Below are 21,134 nucleotides of genomic sequence, written 5' to 3' on the forward strand. Positions count from 1 at the left end.
TGCAAGGTAAGGCACTGTTCTCTGTTCCCAGCTCAGCCACTGGGATCTCACACAGCTCTGCCACTTGCTCTGTTCTCCCACTCCAGCATTCTAAAGACTGAATGTGTAGTAGGCTACACCCATACATGCACATACACACACCCCCCCCCAAATCAAATCTCATAGTATGAGGTCTAAGAGACCTATGTGGGAGGCATGAAGGGAATCTGAAGAGACTCATTTGAAAGAACAAGCTTCAAAAACTTAAATGGAAAGAGTATATATGTTGGCAAGACAAATAGGAGAAAGTATGCACGGTAGGAGGTGTAATTTGGGGGAAAAGTAGGAAAAGAAAAATGATGAAGAAAAAAGAGCAGCAGCATGTGCCAAAAATAACTTCTCTCTAACTTAATGATATTAATCTTATATTCCTATGAACTACCTTAAAAATACCCTGGAAACACACATTTTCAGTTTCATCAGAATTTAAAAGTCCTTGTCACATCCAACAGAACACCCAGTACTTCAGAAGCCAAGCACTGCACTTGGAAAAATACTAAAGGAGAAATTATGGTCCATACTGAGTTGTTTGTTTGTTTTAATCTATGTGAGAAAAGTTATTAAGATAGCTCAATTTTCACAGAATCACATTATATCTGCACCTACATCTACAAATTCTTAACTAATTCAGGAACCCTTTTCATAAGTAACTTTCAATAAACCTTATAAGTTATATTAGAGGTTTCTGATTGCTTTGAGCATTTTACCTCAGAACCTAGAATTAGTTCAGGCAAAGCAGCACAAGTACCTTTACTGGTAAGGAATGAGGTAGATGAACCACACTAAAACTGAGCTGTTATAACTAATCTGCTCCCAGCACCCAGCACCAATGCGGCACTGATCTAGCAGCCAACCTCACAGAAAACTTTACAGTTTTCAGCACAGACACAACCTTATCCCTTTAAAATTCTGAATAGAAGGAATTTTGCACAATAGACAATACTTATGTAGTTGTCCCGGGTTCAGCAGTAGCAGTCATTTTTTTCCTTCTTGGTAGCTGGTGCAGTGCAGTGTTTTGACTTTTGGCCTGGGAGCAGAACTGATAGTGATGTTTTGGTTTGGCCAAGGACTTTGTGAGCCTCATGCTCTGCCAGGGAGGAGGGGAAGCCGGGAGGAAGCAGAGACAGGACACCTGACCCAAACTGACCAAAGAGGTATTCCATACCACAGCACGTCATGCCCAGGATGTAACTGGGAGTTAGCCGGAAGGGCTGGGAGACTGCAGGGTTGGAGGAGGTATCGGTCGGAGCTTGGTCGGGCTGAGGGGGGCAAGTTATCGGTCGGCTGGTGCTGAGGTGTTGTACTCTCTTCCCTTGTTATTTCCTTTATCATTATTATCATTGGTGGTAGCAGTAGTGATTTGTGTTATACCTTAGTTACTAAACTGTTCTTATCTCAACCTGGGGGAGTTGCATTCTTTTCGGTTCTCCTCTCCGTCCCTCCGGGAGTAGGGGGAGGGAAAGAAGTGGGGGGAGTGAGTGAACGAGTTACCTGACTGGGTTTAAACCACGACAGTAGTCTATGAGAAAAATGTGAAGTAGACAGAAATACCAATTTCAATATCAAGAAGAAACTGATTTTATTAAGAAGCCTACCAGTTTTATTTATGATGTTAAAAAGGAAGGTCCTTCCTAGTTTTATGTTCCTTTCTCCCTGGCCTTGTAAATATAGCACTTTGCTAACTCTGACAAGATTCCAGAATTTGCACATTTCTGACAGAATTTAATCCTATTATCTGCTGCATCGCTCAAGAACTAAGATGATAAAACCCTGTCTCTCAGAATGGTTAAATTCCAATAAAATCCTTTCAACTGTTAAATAGCTTTTCAAATTCAGGTATCTACAAACCCCTTGCTAAAGAGATTAGCAATAGCTATTCAAAATTTATCTCTAGATAACAATTTATACTAAAACATGTGTTGCTGTGAGAAATATTATTCTATGAGATTTAAAATCTCCCTTAGTAACAGCCCTGATTTATACACATTCATATTTACAAGGCTGTCATCCACTTTCTCCTGATAGTTCAAATACAGTCAAGTAAGGGTAGTTCCATCAGTAAAATTTAACATCAGTAAAACTAGGAAGAAAACCTGACTAGCTGTTTTGGTGTAAGATGAAATTTGTGTAGGGCTAGAGCAAATTCATGTCAAATTCACTAAACTGTGTCAACAAAAAACGATGAAATGTAAACAGAAAAATAACATTTTAGTAAAGCACAAACCCACCTTTCACGTTCATATTTTTGCTAATACTGTTGCTAACATGGTCAACATTTGACCTTTTTTTGAGGGATACACCCTCAGCATAAAGCATCACTTTCAATTCAATTCATGGAGAAGGGATCACTTTTTAAATCTAACAAAAAATGTAATTTATTGTTTTTTAATTGGCTAACAGAACAAAGTATCAGTTGTTCACCAACTCATAATATGACAACCAGGTTAGAAAGGAAAATTCTGCTAGGATCAGGACTCTGACTCTGGGCTTATGGTATGGACAAAGAAAAAGAAAAAAAAAAAAAGTACTTCTGCTTATCACTCTTCTAGGAACAACTGCTGCTGAAAAAGCTGCAGATTATGTTTCAGAATTGGAAAAATCATTTAGTCATGGTATTTGAGCAACATCCATACACCATTTAAGTTCACAGAGGTAAATCTGCTTCAAGACCTTTTTCAAAAGATGCCATCACAATATTATTCTGAGAAAATAAGACCGTAAAGAATAAATTCTTCTGCATTTACAGTTAGCTCTTGTCAAATCCACTAGTCAGTAAAATGAAAAAATAAATATCCCCCAAATTTTAATTTTTAATTCATTCAGCTACTTGTTGAAGTTTTCTGTGAGTTGTGCATTGTTTAATGAGATTTTGCAAAATGATGTAACCACGGGTTACATTATTCTGTACCTTGAAAAGTACCTAGAGGCTGTGCAACATTAGGTCAGTCCATTAGACTTCACTGCCCTAACGTACTTCCCAAGAAACTGAAAGCTTTTGGAGATGCTGGACAGGTGCTTTCATTGAAGTTAGTACCTGAATATGCTTATAACGTGTGCAGAGGCATTCCTTTCTCTACAGTTCTCTAGATTATTATACTTAACAGCCACAACTGCAATATCCTTTGCTTTCTCTTAACAATTCTAGTCAATTAGACTGTAGTGGGTCATAATGAATTCGATTGGTCATTGGTAGAGTTACAAACTTTTCTTTTAGACCATTTTTCAAATTTATTTCTCCATATTAACATCATGTTCATTACTGATTTCATGTTTGAGCACTTTGACAATCAACTGTGCATTCTGCCCTGCTGCTTCTTTTTTTTTTAATTGAGTTTTCTTGTGGTGTTTTGACAATTTCCCATCAAGTAAATGCAACTACCTTTAGAGGTGGAAGCTCTTAAAGACTTCAAAATAGTGTTTACCAACATGCAAAATATAATTTATTTCCCATAACTTATTACATAATGCTTTAGCTAAGTTCTGATAAAGTAGGTACACTGAAACCAATGCAAAGTCAGGAACCTACAACCGTATTTAGATAGCTCTGGGACTCAAAGGCTGGGATGTTAGAAGCAACTAAGAACAGTAACTCCAAAATAAACATCTATAAAAGAAGTGACTTTGTGCATTTCAAAGTCATGGGAAAAATTCTTACCAGCTTCACTGTTTGTTAGATTAGGTCTTTATTTAGGCCCAGGATCTGCCTTTATTCCTTTTGCTCTATTCCTTCGCTCTACTTCACCTGCACAGACTGACACATGCTACCTCTTAGTGTTTCACAAAACAGCATGCAGAACAGAATGACTTGAAAAGCCAAACAAGAAGAAGTTTGAAAAGTAAAAGTTCCCAACAGTTATAAGGCTCAAAAAACAGCCATATTTCCAGAGTCCTCAGGAATACAAAAATTAAAAATCTTAGTCTAAAGCAAGATCTGACTACAAAATATGGAATGTTACAAGATCAGGTAGAATCCCAAAAGTGCTGAGTATATTGCATTGGGAAGCTATAATTCAGAAGATTTTTATCATTTCCTTTAACCTCAAGAAACTAAAACCAAAACCAAACCACCACCATACAAAACAAAAACAATCACCAAAACACCCAAAACACTTTACTAACCTTTAAAATAAAAGGAAGACAATATTTTGGACATTTTATAAAGAGAACACTTTCCAGAGTGTTTCAGAAGAGTTACAAACTACAATTATATGATAATTGTCAACTTTTTAATATAGTTAAAAAATGTATATATTAACTGGCACAAGCAAATGTCTATTTACATACATATATCATATGCTACTTAGTATTGTTCATATAAAGCATATGAACAAAATTATAGATATAAGCAACTCTTTCAGGACTAGAAACTAGTATTATAGGTTAGCAACTGTTAGATTTGCCTTCCAAATTCTAAATGCTAAAGACCAGTCTAATCAAGTTGAAACATCTCTACAGAGCCCCAGGATTTAGTTACACAAGTTAAGCAAACATTGCAGCAATGTGCTTGCTTGAAGCAAATGTCTTTCTCATCCCAGCTTACCATGCCTTGGTTTGCTTCACAGAGAGATCTTCAAAGTCCTTGACTAGCTAAAGCTAAAGTCAAGTCTTTAATTTGACATAAACCAAGCCTTCAAATGGCAAGATCCTGCCAAGGGGCAGCTATCCAGCTTGGCTGGCACAGCAAGGCAGGTCACGTTTCCCAGATGCAGGGACCAGCCTGTCAGAATGAGAGTCCCTTCCACCTCTGTCAATAACCAGGTGAACAGCAGAAAAGACATCTTGATTGGCTGCCTTTGCAAGAGGTATTTTAACTAGCTGGTTGGGCCAAACAGCATATGCATACTTCAGAGCTAAACTGTTCCTGTCTCACTCATCAGAAAGGTGTTTGCTGCATACCTGTACATTAAACATATAAGTAGCACAGTAGTGGTGAGTGGGGTGGCTGGGGCTAGGAAAGCTGGCATGGATATGTTGACACTCCAGGAAGATTTCTAACTGTTAGGACAAAATTGAAGTCTTCCATGGACCATGCAGCCACTGAAAGGGGATTCCCCCAATGTAAATGTGCTACACTTAAATATATAGTACTATTTTAGGACCAAGACACTAAGAATCAGCTTTACATATTCCCTATACTGCCAAATATCCCTGACTTAAGACATTAACCACGAATATCAGTCAAAACCAAGAGATTTACACTGTTACTCTTATTTATTACCCAAGCAGCAGCAGAAGTCAGTGTGTAAGATCATTCACAGAGCTGCAACGGCTCAATCAATAATGCTGCAGAACAAACCACAGAACATAAATTCCTAATAGAAACAACCAAATGCAATACACAAATACTGATACCAAGAGTTAACAGAGCTCTGCTCAGCATGAGCCTGAACAAGTCTGAAAATGGCTTTACATCGGTTTTACACTTCTGCCCGCTGGGGTACATTTGTCACTGAAAGCAAGTTCTCCTGATGTACAGCTCATCTAATTTGCAGTCACTGCTTGTAGCACCTTCTTCCGCTCTCCTATGTCACACCACAATCATTCTGGGAGTTTATTATCCCTCGAGTATAGCGATTACTAGCTATGTCCAAATACTACAGTCACGTCACCTACAGCATGTATAGAAAGGCACAGAAAAGTTAAAATAACTTTTAACAATTATTACAGCGCAGTAATTCCCCAACACAAAGCTAGGCCTTTCTCCATGCCAACATTTAACCATTTCAGCAGAAACAGTCCCTACAGGAAAAAACACTACTCAACAAAGTTTTTGTAATGCTATAACTGTCAGTTTTTAAAAGGCATACAGGTAAAGCTACCAAGATAGAGTTAAGATAATCTAAAAATTATTGTATCAGACAGAAGTACATCTGCCCCAAAGGGTGCAGCTTTAGGGTACCAGCTAAATACAAACTCTTCACACACACAGGCCACTGCAATTAGAAGAAGACAAAACTGTATCTTACCAAGACTGAACTCCAGCTTTGGCTCATTTGCAATTCTCTGAATACCTTTCAGGAAAAAAAAATAAAATATATATATATATCTCATAATTAGACTTCAGTGTTCAGCTTTTTAATACATAGTCAAACTTTCAAACGTCTAATTCATACTCTTATCTGCCACTGCCATGAGAATAACACTTCACGTTAACCAACTTACAGTGAAAGACACCTGTGCGTGAAATATTTGTTGAAAAAAAAAAAAATTCTGTTTTTGAAGAAGACATTTTTCTTTTTAATAGAAACTTTCTGTTGCTGGGAAAGAAAACCAAGAAAAAAAAAAAAGCCCCAACCTTTCATCCTTTCATAGTTGTACTTGACTAGTTTTGTACTTGTAAGATTTTTCTATCATAACAACTAACAATATATCTGATGAAAAAAATTAAACCTAATTACTCATTCTTAAGTAGTGACGTCATTCCACTAAAAACAGACAAAAAACATTCTGTGGAAGTATGTAAATCAGGTTAATACAGTAGAATAAACCAGCTACATATATGTTGGAAAGCAACAAAACCAACTTCTTTTTGGTTTTGGAAAGTATCACATTAATTCCTCTTCTCATATACCAAGGGCAATAAGAATATTTCAATTCCCTTCATTGCAAAATTACATTCTAGTGCATATTTTAGTGCAAAGGCCAATATATTCTTACTGCACTGGAATAAAGGAGTGAACCACAGAGCAGCAACAAGAGTAATGTAGGAATGATAATTAAAAAACACAGTTGTTCACCCACTGCAGGAAGTAATTGCATCACAACTATGGTATCAATGAACCTTGTAGAAATTGAACTGTCTCCTGTTGGCATTTACATGTTGTCTCCAGTGAGCATTACTGAGTATTTGCCGTTACTGAAGAAATTGGTCAGATGGGAAGGACCAAGTATATGAACTGGAACGCAAGATTTTTTTAAAAAAAAAAAAAAAAAAAAATCCACAAAAAACTCCAACCCACATTGTTCTCATTACTATAGCTAATCATTCAGGGCTGTGCAAGAAAAATTACAGCTGCAGAGCTTAAAAAGGCCTTGGTCAATAAGAGACAACATGATTTCATTTTATTTCTTTTTTTTTTTTTTAATGAAATTATACCAAATTTCCAAGTTGAATTCTGCTACTAGCAGCATCAGCATATTGGTTTCGAACACCTTTATCAATATACTGGATACGGACTTGATTAAGTAGCTGGGCAACTGAAATATAGTGCCCAGAGCACTATATGATATCATAAATCCAGAGCACCAAAGATGACTCAACATATAGCTATGTGCTTTCAAATCCCCAGCATGCTTTTATAAGCAATACTAATTCAAGCACCACTAAGGCTTTATACACATTTATCAAAGTTATCAGTCTACATTTTAAACAGCAGTCCATATGCTTATATAGAACATAAAAGAGGAAAAGATTATTTCTAACTAAATAACATCTAAGTCTTATAAAGAAAACAGATTAGGGAGAGAAAGTCAGAAACACAGTGATCACACATCTGTTCCCCAAAGTTTATCTGTATAAATAAAAATACATCAGGTAATGACATTTAAAGATAATTTTCATTAGTTTACTGCCTCTACAATTGCACTTTGTCAAGCAACAAGTTAAAACATAATTATGCACCTTGTTAGTGAATGTACTTGTACTGATACAGACAGAAGGACATTTTTAGTGTACCACTCAATAATACTCAATAAAACGAGTATTATGCACTTACTTGTAAAGTGTGGCTCTCCTAGACTGTCTACTTGGGATGAGGGGACAAACTGTCGTGCTTCATCTGATGATCTCTCCTCTTTGATTTCCATGATCAACCTCCGGAGCTGTTGAATTTTATTCTGCAAACCTTCTGAGTTTGCCTCTCCCAGTGCCACAGCCCAGGATTCACAATCTGGCTTTGATGCAGCTTCAAGGTAAAGATCTGGTTCTCCGCTCTGAAACTCTGTGCTCAGAAAACATAAACACAATTTTTAGGATCATGAAAATACTGATGCCACACAATTAAAAGCATCACACACAGATTTCTTTTTATGGTCACAGAACCATGCACCCCAGCCACCCCTTGAATCAAACTCCCAGTTCTTTTGTACTCAGTGCTGTACTGAGTCTATCCCCAGAGTGGTTCCAAAAGCAATTAATATATTGCTAAACTAGGTGGCGGAATCAAACTGAAATAGGAAATGCTTTCTTAGCACAGATTCCACAGGCTAGCAGCTCCTCTGTAAAGACTCAACAGGTTGTATGTGGGAGCTTCTGACCTCATTAATATCCACATGTTGTTTGCTGTTCTGCCTGAAGTCTAATTGTTTAATGATTAGATTTTCTAAAAGAAAATGAAGAAGGAGGGGAAAAAAGCAGAAGCTCCCAAGGAATCCAGGTAAGTAGCAAAGGTCAGTCATTTGATTAAGATTAGAACAAGAAGTAAAAACACCTCTTAGGCATTTCAAATTCTGCAATGTAGATGGCTTCACAGAGGCACAAATTCAATGTGACATTTAGTGCAACAAGCACTGAGAAAAATAAACTGGGGGGGGGGGGAAATCACTGCTTCTTTAAAACAAGTTGCCAAGTGATTTAGAAACTTAAAACCCTACAAAACACCTGTGCTACTGTATTAATCAGGACTGAAGTATTTGTTTGGACATCAGAATCATTTTGACTCAAATAAGCCATTGATCACATTAGTGGATGAAACAGTACACTTAAATGTTTTCATACTTAGCCTGAAAATCCAAACAACATAGAAAAGTTTTTTTCAGCACAAAGTAAGCTTAAATTCCCTTTTACTAGCTTGAGTATCTCACCTTGGGCACTTACCCACATGCTATTCTAAACCCATCTGCACTTCATAAACTGAGCATCTGCCACTTATAATTTACTCTGCTTTTATTGTTGTGGGGGGAACAAAAGACGCAAACCTCAAGTCTGGAAGCCTCTTGAACTGTACCAGCAAAAATGCCTGTAGAGGCAAGACAAGTTTTTTTGTCTGGGGGTGTATCTAAGGAAATCTGTGTGACTGCAGCTGCTGCTAAAAATGCTGGATAAGACTTCACATACCAGTCAGACTACAGAATTCGTAAGGAAAGACTGGAAAGAAGAGCAGGAAGCAAGGGAACATCTTTCTGGATTCACAGGCAATTTAAGCAGTGCTAATAATGATTCAAACTCTTGCCTCAGCCCTCAGTCATAAAACAAGGTATTCAGTTCTTGAGACAAGAATATTCAAAACCATAGAGAGCTGCATATGTTCATCAGATCCTTGTTTACATACAAAATACCTGCTTGAATGATCAAACCTAAAGCTGTGTTTTATTGTTTGTCAAAAATGGTTTTAGAGACATGGAAGTTTCAGCTGTAAGCTCTGCTACTGCATTGAGCCATAAGGGCAGTAACCTTCAAAAAGACTGGAAATTAGAAGAGGCGATAACTTTTCTGATGCTCTGGTAAGATCTGCAACAGCACAATGGTCTACTTTCTTCTGTCACTGACCTCAGTGATTCAGAAGTTCATTTTTATTTCATAATATTTTGGAGCTGCCAGTGGAAAAAGGACAGGAAAAAAGAGGCACGTAGTTAACCAGCATCAAGACCGAAATTAATCAGCAGTGATTCTACTTAAAAAAATCAGATCTTCTAGGCATGCAAAGCACCTGCTTACACCATTCAGCCTTTAAAAGAACAACTTTAATAAAAGCAGTCTGAAAATCCAAGATACTTTAGCTGAGGAAAAACTGCAGAGAAACAAGCCAACACTTAGCATCCAAAATACGAGTATACCAAGGTGTTCTTTTCTTTCTGTTCTTTATTTTTAAATGCAAATAGGAACAGTGATCTTGTCTTGAAACATCCTAGCACTAGCTAGATAAAAAACATCTGCTTTGGGAGGAAATAAATGTTTTGCAATTGAAATCATGCTATTTATATTTACTTCTCAGCTGTGGAAATCAGACTGCCAAGCACAAAAAGCATACTGAATCACCCTTAATATGCATGGAACCAGAAATGGATAGTGAAATGCAGTACAAGTGGGCATAATTCACTGTATTCTGATCTAACAGGTGCCAGTTTTGCTATCTGGAAATTCATTCTAAACTATCACTTCAAAACACTACAGTCTGCTATATTTAGATCTTTGGAGTACTCTGACAGCTAGGTTAAATTCTGAAAAGCATATTAAAATACCTGAAAATATTCATCACTGCAAATGTAGAAAGTTTTATTCTGCAGATCCAGCAGTTGGCAAGTTACATATTTCCCCCAGTGTTTCAATGCATGTAATGTTTACAGACAACAAGTTCACATACTGGAACACACATAAGCAATGTCCAAAATGCACATTGGCAAACACGTCTGTTGCAATAAAGGAGCAACAGGTTTATTTATATAATAAAGATCATCAGCTCTTTTTTCTCCCAGACTATGGGGACTGTTATTTTAAATCAGCTGAATACAAGAAACCCTAGCAAGCTCAGAAAAAACTTAGCTGAAATGAGTCTGAAATGAACAGACCCACAAATGTAATGAAGGCCTTGAATGAGTGGTAGACATATCAGCAGAATTATATTTGTATTGCGTCCTAAACGCAGGAGTATTTCATGAGTGGACAAAAGCACTTTATGCTTTACAATGAAGTAGTTACCATACATGAGCATCCTTTGTTATGCTGTCACTGCAACATGAGTTACCATGAGTTAATTCTGGAAAAAAATCCTGACCTTTTCAGAATATTTACTACTGATTTCAACAAGACCAGTTCTTTATCTGGTAAACATTCCTAGTTTTATTGTTATAATTTCTGATTAAGAGGACATGCAAGATCTAGGAATATACAACACTAAGATAATTTTCTATCTATTTGGGAATCTGCAATAGTAGAAAAGTAATTTTCATCTTACTGCTGCGAAACATTGCTAGTAGGTATTCAAGTTCGATGGAATAAACCCACGGAAGACATTCATGCAGTTAAACACAATGGCTTTCATCGCAAAATAAACATTCAACTTACTAACCCTAAATTCAGTAGGAAATGGTATGTAATTCTATCTTCACCTCTTTTTCTTCTTGAACTGAAGGTGGTCTACATAGCTACAAGAAGCAACCAAAGACCTTTTGATAGCTTGCATAAACTCAAAAAACAGAAATAAAGAGAAAGATTCTGAGGCCAGACACTGGGACACTGATGTAAACAACAGTTGCCTGAAAGTGTCTGTCCCAGCAATAGATTTGTATATCTCTAACTGAATTCATTACCTATTTAAATCAACATTTTACAAAGCTTTGTCCTCAGCTTTTCCAAGATCTCTCATTTGTTTCCTGGAAGCTAGGAGAGTGCTTAAAAGCAAAAGTACTGCTACTATACTACTTACATTAATATAAGAGCAAATCTAAAAATGTGTAAAGTCAGATGTATTTATATTTGCCATTAAACACTACTCCGCAATTACAATAAATTGCCAACTATAAAATATTTCTTCTCATTTCTCTACACTGTTAGTTCAGTTTTGATCTGTCTGGCTGAAAATAAATTAATGGTCACAGCTACTAGCCACAGGAGAGGAGGAGGGGAGAGAAAAGGCCATATATTACTAACTTTAATGCATGAAATGGTCTCTAAATGTGAGCACTGACACTTGGATAACACAACTGACACTTGGATAACGCTGCAAAAGCAAGCTAACACTGAGGGATCATTGATGACATTTGTGGGAACAAATTCTGTACCAGAGCATTCCGTGTTTGCTCTACAACAGGTGTGTTCCAGTATCTGAAGGGGGCCTACAAGGATGCTGGGGAGGGACTCTTCATTAGGGACTGTGGTGATAGGACAAGGGGTAATGGGTTAAAACTTAAATAGGGGAAGTTTAGATTGGATATAAGGAAGAAGTTCTTTACTGTAAGGGTGGTGAGGCACTGGAATGGGTTGCCCAGGGAACTTGTGAATCCTCCATCCCTGGTGGTGTTCAAGGCCAGGCTGGACAGAGCCTTGGGTGACATGGTTTATAGTGCGAGGTGTCCCTGCCCACGGCAGAGGGGATCGAACTAGATGATCTTAAGGTCCTTTCCAACCTTAACTATTCTGTGATTCTATGACACACACAAGCAAAAAGTAATTCTCAGATGTTACCTCAGCAGTGGAAAATGGTTGAGAATATCAATGAGCCACTGCCACTCAAAAATATAAAGCACCATCACAGCTAACCACCATATGCTGTAACAAAAGTAGAACAGAAGCTTTGATACGTAAATTATGTCCGCAGGATATTTCTAATACAGACATCAGAAGCTTTTAATTCACAAAGCTGACTGAATCCTATATGCTGATGTATTTCATCTTCAAATTAGTAGTGACGAAATCATCCTGTGGTTACTCATGGTGCCAAGTTAATCTTGCTTTGGAAGTTAAATTTCAATCAAAGATAAAAAAATTAATTAAGAATCTTATCTTCAGCGTTGTTTTTTATATTTTGCAATGTTGGAATAAAGTTAAATAGAGATTGCAATGGTAACTTATATAAGTCCCCACAGAAGCCTGAGGTATTTGAAATTAATATAGTGTGATATCCCAGGATGACTACTGCAGTACAAAACTTTGTTTCTTTTAATATCTGGAGGCTTTCATACATGCCACATTGCTCCTTCCCTTTCATTAAGTAACTACCACACCTATACTAGAAGCAAGGCAGACCACACAAATATTTACATACCACAATGGTATCTCAAGATCACTGAGCAGAAGTACCACAGCACTCATTTTACGTACTGAGGCCTTTGCAAAACAGTAGACTGCTTTTGCTGAGAGGAAGTAGATCGCATGACTGGCTGGACCATCAGTCCCCCTTAAAAAAAGCAGCATTCACAGATCTTGATTCTATGTCTGGGTCTGCAAGAGTAATCTTAGCATATGCCTCACTTACTCTATAGGTAAAATGGAGTGATACTGATCTGCCTTTCCAACCCACTACTACTGAAGGCAACAAAAAGCTCCAAGGTGAAGTGACTTGCATACTACACATGGCAAAAGGGAATGCTTGCCATCTTAAGGGTATTCCTATATGCAGGCCTTCCCCCCCCCGATGCACACTGCAATGTGTTTTAGATAACTATGACCTTTCCCCAATAGCTCTGTCTTCTTCCTGTTCCCTCCCTTCCTCCTTGCACCTCACCAGCCCTACCTGGCTATTAGAGCTCTTATCTCTCCATAGTTCTCACTAAGGGATCACACACAGTAATGCAATTAAAATAACTTTAAAGAAATCTCTTATCCTGAAAAGCAGAAGAGATACACAGATCAAGACAAGGCAGTCCTTGAATGCTGCCTCTCATCTGATTGAATTTCATTGTGCCTGAGTCTCTTGGATTCGTTCCCAATTTTGTGTTGCACATGACATAGAGGGAAGGAGGCAGACAGTTCTTTGCTCTCACCCACATGAGGCTATAGACAACAGAGCGGTCAAATTCAGGTTGCTCTTGGGACCAGTTCAAACACCTAGCCACACAGCTCTAATTGTCCTGTTCCAGAGAATCACAACAGTAACCAAGAACTACCAACATTAATACAAGTTTTTTGTTCCTGATTGCTTATCTGTTTGCATCTGCTGCTCAAACAGTGACACATCTGGAAGCGGATGAAACGCTTAGAAGAAAAAAACCCTGACACAGATTAACAGTGTTGTGTTGACCTGGGCCTGCTGCCAGCCACCTGCCCAGCCCCTCACTCACCCCCTTCTCCTCAGCAGCACCAGGAGACAAAAAAACCCCAGCAGCTCATGGGTGAGGTTAAAGAGAGGGAGACCACTTACTAATCATCACCACAGGCAAAACAGATTCATAGGAAAAATAACTTAACATACTGTAAATTAATAGTGCTGACTACGGAGAAAGACCTTTTCCCTCCTCCACTCTCCCCCATTTTCCCAGGCTCAACTTCGCTCTCCTTTTTACTCCTCTACCTTCCCACATGAAAGTCAGAGGGCTTGAGTGGTTTTGATCAGCCCATAAGTGCTCCTCTGCTGTTCCTTCCCCCTCACACTTCACCCATGGCTGCAAGGAAATACCTCCTCCACTTCGGTCCCCCAGGGAGCTGCAGGGGAATCTCTGCTTGGCCTAGAGAGCCTCCTCCCCGCCATGTGCTCTCACTCTGGCCCTCACAGGGCTGCTTCCCACACTTTCCCCTCACTCCTCACAGCTGGGCAGTATCTCACCATCTCCAAAACATGCTTTCCCTAAGGCACCCGCAAGGCTGAGGGGCAGAGCCCTGAGGGGGGTCACCTGGAACCGGTTGGAACCAGCTGAGTCCGGCACAGGGTAGCCCCTGCCACTCCTCAGGGAGACTGCCTTGCAGAACCCCTCCTTGCCAGCACCTGGACACATACACTCAGAAGTGTCACTGCCGATAACAGGGTTTCCAAGGTCCAGCAGAGACACAGCTGTGCTCTAAATAGTTATGTATTTCTGTGCCCAGGGAGGCTATGATGCCTGCCTGCATTGTGCAAGCTTAGATCACAGAACCATGGAGTGATTTGGAAGGGACGATAGAAATTTCATGCAGTTCCAACCCCCTGTCATAGGCAGGGACACCTTCCACTAGACCAGGTTGCTCAAAGACCCATCTAACCTGGCCTTGAACATTGCCAGGGATGGGGCAGCCACAGCTTCCATAGGCAACCTGTGACAGTGTCTCACCACCCTCACAGTGTAGAACTTCTTAATACCTAATTTAAATCTCCCCTCTGTCAGTTTAAAGCCATTCTCCCTTGTCCTATCCCTACATGCACTTGTAGGAAGCACCTCTCCAGATTTCTTTAGGCACTGGAAGCTGCTCTAAGGTCTCCCTGGAGCCTTCTTTTCTCTAGGCTGATCAAGCCCAGCTCTCTCAGCCTGTCCTCATAGGAGAGGTGCTCCAGCCCTCCGATCATCTTTGTGGCCCTCCTTTGGTCTCACTCCAAGAAGTCCATGTCCTTAATGTTGGGAGACTCAGAACAAATGCAGCACTTGAGGTGGAAGTGGGAAGGTGATTCTCCCTGCTCAACTTGCTGGTCATGCGTCTTTAGATGCAACCCAGCATATGGCTGGCTTTCTGGCCTGAAAACATACACTTCTGGCTGATGTTGAGCTTCTTGTAAACCAACACCCCCGAGTCCTTCTCCTTAGGGCTGCTCTCAATCCAGTCTCTGCCCAGCCTATATTTGTGCCTGGGACTGCCCTGACCCAGGTCATGACCTTGGACTTGGCCTTTTTGAACTTCAGGGGGTTCATGGCCCACGTCTCAAGCCTGTCAAGGTCCCCTCAGACTGCTCTTGGCTATATCACTGGTGCGCACATTAAAACAAAAGCAGCAGATAACAGTAAGTGGACTGTATGAGGCTTGATGGTCTCTCAGCGACATCCCTGACACATGCCCTCAGCGAGCAGCACACTTCTCTAGAGAGGGTGTCAGGTTGGTAAATGGGTGACTCTGAACCTCTCAGAAGAGAGTCACTTGTACTCTCACCCATTGCCTTTTGATGGCATGAAAATGGTGGTTATTCCTGAGAAGAATCCAAGGGAAGGCAGTTAACAGTGCACTGCTCAAACATCTTAGTGCACAGCAGCAGTTTCCAGTTTTAAGATCTTTTTGGACAAAAGGGTTGAAACACTTTCCTTATTACACCCTCCAGGATTTCAGGAATGAATCACATATGTATGAACTGTCACAGTCAGATCCTACTCACACTGTTCTGCTAATAGCAACTAGTTTCTGGAAAGGCATGCAAGAAGCCAGCCACATACAGAACAACAGTCACCTAACAAGTCCTCCTATTTTCTTTCATGTTCTGCTTAGAAACCTTTTGAGATAGATTGCTTTGGGAGCACTACACTTGAAGCACTGGGAGGATTATCCGCTGCAATTGCCTGAAATCTTCTGTACTCCCATTATGTTCCAGTGCCCACACCACCTTGAGGCAATGATCAGCTCCACAGTATCACTAGATGCTGCATAAAAGTGTCCTTATTTTTCCTTTCATGTTAACTTCACTGCCCTATATTACATTCTCTTCCTAGATACCCAAATTACTCTCAGTTTCTCACTCTTCCTTATGTCTCCTGGGATTCAGCCCACCACTCAGAGAAATATGGAGGCAATTGGCCGAAAGCTCGCTCTAACCATTCCCTCACGGTTCCAAGTTGACCCACCAGCTAATTATCTTCATCTCCAAGCCTGCAAGTCCCTTCCCAGCCATACCCCAAATTAAACCTTGAAGATCAACTCTACTTCCTTCCATGGAGCTGTTTCTGTTTTCCTGCACAGCTCTCTTCCATCTGTTCCACGAGGAATTTGACATTATGAGCAGGTATGATCTATTCCTGCTTTCACCCAAATTCTTTAAAAGTCTCAGATAGATATTTTAAAGTTTTTCTGGCTCCCAATGGCTAAGGGATATATTTTTGTGAGAATACAGCTAGTTTTTCATTATCAAAGACCCCACTGACAACGATCTCTTCTTACTTTCTGAGTTTCGCTTTTCTTCCCCATTTTGTCTTCTGAATTTTGTTCTCACCTATGGTACATGGATTATTACACTTCTTTTGGTAGTTTATCATCACTCAGTACACAATATATCATTTTCATTTGTCTTCAGTTCTGTTCTAATACCTCATAATAGTCTGGCTTTCTTTTTCTTTTCCCATCCAACAAAGCAGCAGCAGCCAGGCCGTTGTCCTTGTTCTCCGGCACAGGAAGATTGCCAAGTTTGAAATCCATTTCTCATATACCTGTCTGTCTCTTCTCTATTTTCTTGCTGTATTCCTTCAGTTGCACCCCAGGCATTCATCCTCATTTGCTGGCTCTGCATACCTAGACTTCTCTGCACTGCTTCTTCATTTCTTCTTTAATACGTTTTTAGAGGCTGGTCAGAATGCCACCCCTACTTCTAACCACACTACTGACCTTCAAAAACTTTGTTTTGAAAAGTCTGTCTCTCAGCTAGCGATTTCTCTTCGTAAGTATGCAAGCATATTTCTTCCTCCACACATATTCACAGTCTTTCTCCACAGGCAGCTTGAAGTGCTTACTCAATATTCATTGTTGTCTACTTTCCCAGCTTTTAGACTTAAAACCTGCCAGTCTCACTGCCACAGAAACTGCCCTGTTTGCAGGCTTCAGAGCTAATTGAGAGTCCTGTCAGCAATCACAACTGTATTCTTGGTTCAGTTTAGCAGCATTATGTTCAAGCATTGTAAAAGAAGTGCCAGAACACAACTGGCATGACTGTATTTCTACTCAAACTATAACATCACCACCTCATAAAGCTGATGATTCCAATCAATGAGTTGGACTCAATTAGGGCACAATTTAAAATGTCTCAATTTGAGAGTCAATGGTAATCATTCAGCTGTTATAATTAGGCAAAGCAATGCTTCCAAATCCAGAAAGAAGTCTTTTTTGGTGCAGTGCCTCAACATGAGGAAGAGACAAGAGACTTAATTCCACTAATAAATATGCAGGATTTGAGCTACTCCCCAGAAAAGGATAAACCCCACAATACTGCCTTCTCAAACATGACCAAAACCTAAGGCCAGGTTAGACGGACCTTTGAACAAATTGGTCTGGTAGAAGGTGTCCCTGCCCATGGCAGGAGGGTCAGAACCAGATGATCTTTAAGATCCCTTCCAACCCAAACCATTCTATGAGAATATGAATCACTTCAGCATGTGAGGAAAAAAGTTAGCATAATTAATGTAACATTTCCATTGAAGTGGACTGGGGGTTTTGCTGATTATAAAGAAAGTAGGAACTTCTACCAAATGCAAAGCTGGCCATCATCCTACAAATGCAACATAACCTTTTTTCCCCTGTAGCTACTTTTACCAGCCTGCTACTTTTACAAAAACTGCTCTTAGGCCATTACAGCCAATAGAAAATATCATATAGATCTAAGGACTTCAAACCTCTGCAGTGGTATCAGAAAGAATCCACATCATAAAAAATTTCTACCACAATGGCTACTGGAGATTTATTCCTGGAAATTGTCAGCCTTTTCTCCAAATAAAATCAATCCTTGCACTTCAATAATTATTCCTATTTCTATGAAATAACTATTTTTTCATAGTATTTTTAACACTTTCATTAATGAAGAGTTGATAGGAGGAGACAAAAACAGGAAATCCCCTCATTTAATGGTGAGGTTGGCAAATAATCATTCAAGAATAAGATGAATTGGCTATGCATCAATATAAACCCCATATTGTACATAATATCTAACAAAACTGAACCTCAAACGTCTACTTATTGTCAGTTGAAGATTATGATATATGGCTTTCACCTGATTTTAGAAAAAGTAAATAGCTTCTAAGATTTTCTTTTTTGGCATGAATTCAGAGAGAAGCAGTGTTCAGACATGGGCATTTAACAGACAAGAGAATGTATTTTAGCTAAATTTTTAGCAAGTTTCAGTAGCTGAGTTTGTTATTTTTATTGACAGTAAAAATTGACACTGAACATATTGAGCTATGTCTTACTTACTGAGAACTATTGAAACATCTGTTTTACTCCTGAACTCCACAATCCAGCAGCGCTCCAGGATTACCACTTCAGAGGCTTCAGAACTCTGAGACATAAAATATGAGACAATGTTGGGATTTGGAACCTGACTGGGAAGTCCTTCTGTTTAGCTGTTTACATCCAATGCAACATGTAGATATATAAAGACAACAAAGCATAAAAGTCACCAGGCAGATGGATACAGGCGTTCTTTAATTACTGATCTGTGCCATCCTACTTCAGCTCTATGAGCTATAATGGGAATAAACTGTTAGAAAAGACCATGCCAGAAACTAAGAAAAAAGGAACTCAGTAGTTAGCTTTTTTCTCCTATTGCAGGTATTCAAAAGTTTAGCTGCCACCTCATTCCTAAACAAATCAGGCAAGTCTAGCTCATTCCAACTTTCATATTTACTGAATCAAATGTCAGATTCCATTAGAAGAGTAGGATACTTTCAAGGAAACAAAATAACAGTCTTACAGCAGGCATTTCACTTCAATTTTTATTTAAAAGGGATTTCTTTATCATCACTTGAAACTTTGAATGTTGTCTCTAGCTATGCAATTCAAATGACATTAAGTGATATGGGGACCTATTGCAGAGTGCAATATGATACAAATCACCACTATCATTTTTTGACTGCTCTGCAGAGAAGATGCAGGCTCTTCTAGTTTAGTATGACTCATTTTTCACAAGAGTGAAGCTATCAATCACTCCCTCAGAATTTATCCTTTTTACCTTAAAACTTCTATTATCCATTTTTTATCCCTAACATCTGGTAACAAATAACCCTTAGAACATGTACCCATACATTCCCTCATTGCCGGTTCACAACACAAATGCTGCAGAGCTCATTCTCTACTTCAGTGAGATTCTGCAGAGATGAATGTAAACTTACTTTAACATTCCTTCCTCAGGTACTTCTTTATTCAAGTGATCCTAAACATGAAAACTTTTTCATACTGTATTCCAATTTTACCAAAAGCCTGAACTTTAGTTCCACACATGACATTTAACAAATGACTCCATAAAACAGGTCATATTTGTAACACATGCTTAATATACACAGGTTTTCTTGTCTGCCTCTTTCTCCACATTTATACTGCACTATTTGTTCTGCCAGAATCACATTCTGCCAAGAGGTTTGTATTCGTTTTGAAATGGATGGCCTGATTCTGCGTTTTCTCACAAAAAGACCCTTTACTTACTTAGTAATCTTTCATAAGAAAAAAGTGAAAATTTAATACAGTAAGACAGTAAGACCACAGTTAAGACTGATGAGTAATGATATCCCTGAGAAAGTCTTTCCCCCCCCGCCACCTTTTACCACTTATTAAATGAACACTCCAAACCCAGTTATCAAAGCATAAATCAACATCCAAAAGTCATAAAGGTTAAAATAAAACAGAGGTCCAAGGAAAAAGCACATGATGTTATACTGAAATATGCCAGAGGTCGAAAGAGAAATAGACTCAGAAAAAGCAATCAGACTTATCTAGAAACCACTTGTACACTGACTTGCTTGAAATATTATTCAGGCTGGGTTGGTCTAAAACGGATGCATTGTCCTGTAGACTGAAATCCAGCTAATTGATTAGTCAATAAAATTTTAAAAGGGAGAAAGCAGTAAAACAGTAAGTTAAGGGAGAAATACAAGCGCTATGTTGGGAATTCTTAATTTGTAGAATCCAGTGAGTCAAGCATATGTGGTAACCCAGACGCAATTCTCAGGTGCTGCTGAGAGAGACATTCTTTGAGGTTCTACATGGTAAAGTAAAATACAAAAAGTCTTTAAGGGCAACAGATCAAGTCACCTTGGGAAAACAGGCAATAATAGTTCAAAAACAAATATCAGACTAATTTGAAAAAGTTCTTTTACTGCAATACTGCTGAAACACTTTGAATTTTTCAGATTTTGAAGGAAAATATCAACATCAATAGTCTCCCAGACTTGAAAAGTGGGTAATGCAGCGTGATTCCTTTAAAAGCTGGCAATCTTTCAGAAGAGATATGACCAAACAGAGGGGTTTATTTCAGAAGTTAACAAAGATCTGAGACAATTTAACACTCAGCTGTGAGTACGTAAGACTCCTATACACTCTGTCCAAAAACTAGACAATCAAACCTAACAGCTTTTTCTCTTTTCACCGCTATAGAAAATGGTTCCTCTGCTGATATTCATGCTCCAGAGATGAAACCAGCAAATGTAACAACTCCATAGACTTAGATTTCCTCCAAAATATATATCTAAAATAAGTGGAAACCTGTCAGTACGTAAAGAGAAGCAACTATCTGTTTCTTGTCTTTCAGACAAGTCGGGTATTCAGAAAGGCCTGGAATGAAGAATCACAGCTTCCATGTAGCTTGTTATAACTGTCAACATTTAAAGGCTTTATGTTTGGATTTGTATATGAAAGGGATATGTATAATACAAACAAATTGGCAAATGGTTAGAAAAAGATAACTATAAAATCATTAACAAGAATTTGTACGAGTAAGGTTTGTCTTGATGCAGTTGACGTACAAGAGTAACTACAAACACAAAAGAGACCATTCAGGGTTATTTGAAGTTTTATG

General features: G+C 38.9%; 1 protein-coding gene across 9 annotated transcripts in view; it reads right to left on the reverse strand.

The window, feature by feature from the left end:
* INPP4B (inositol polyphosphate-4-phosphatase type II B) overlaps positions 1 to 21,134 on the reverse strand; it is a 311,298-nt gene that overhangs the window by 180,566 nt on the left and 109,598 nt on the right. For 3 of the 9 annotated variants that reach the window (XM_057419368.1, XM_057419360.1, XM_057419349.1), the window contains 3 exons: positions 18,539 to 18,623; positions 7,755 to 7,979; positions 6,006 to 6,050 (listed from right to left, as the gene is read on the reverse strand). In XM_057419368.1, coding sequence (XP_057275351.1) covers positions 6,006 to 6,050; positions 7,755 to 7,845 — 136 coding nt within the window. In that variant the 5' untranslated portion in view covers positions 7,846 to 7,979; positions 18,539 to 18,623. Of the gene's footprint in view, positions 1 to 6,005; positions 6,051 to 7,754; positions 7,980 to 14,237; positions 14,414 to 18,538; positions 18,624 to 21,134 lie in introns of those variants that run through there. The other 6 variants (XM_057419340.1, XM_057419318.1, XM_057419333.1 and 3 more) reach the window with 4 other exon arrangements.

Source organism: Pezoporus wallicus, unplaced genomic scaffold (genome assembly GCF_028554395.1).
Source record: "Pezoporus wallicus isolate ANWC-B61680 ecotype Strahan unplaced genomic scaffold, APGP_CSIRO_Pwel_v1 contig_6597, whole genome shotgun sequence".
NCBI lineage: Eukaryota > Metazoa > Chordata > Aves > Psittaciformes > Psittacidae > Pezoporus > Pezoporus wallicus.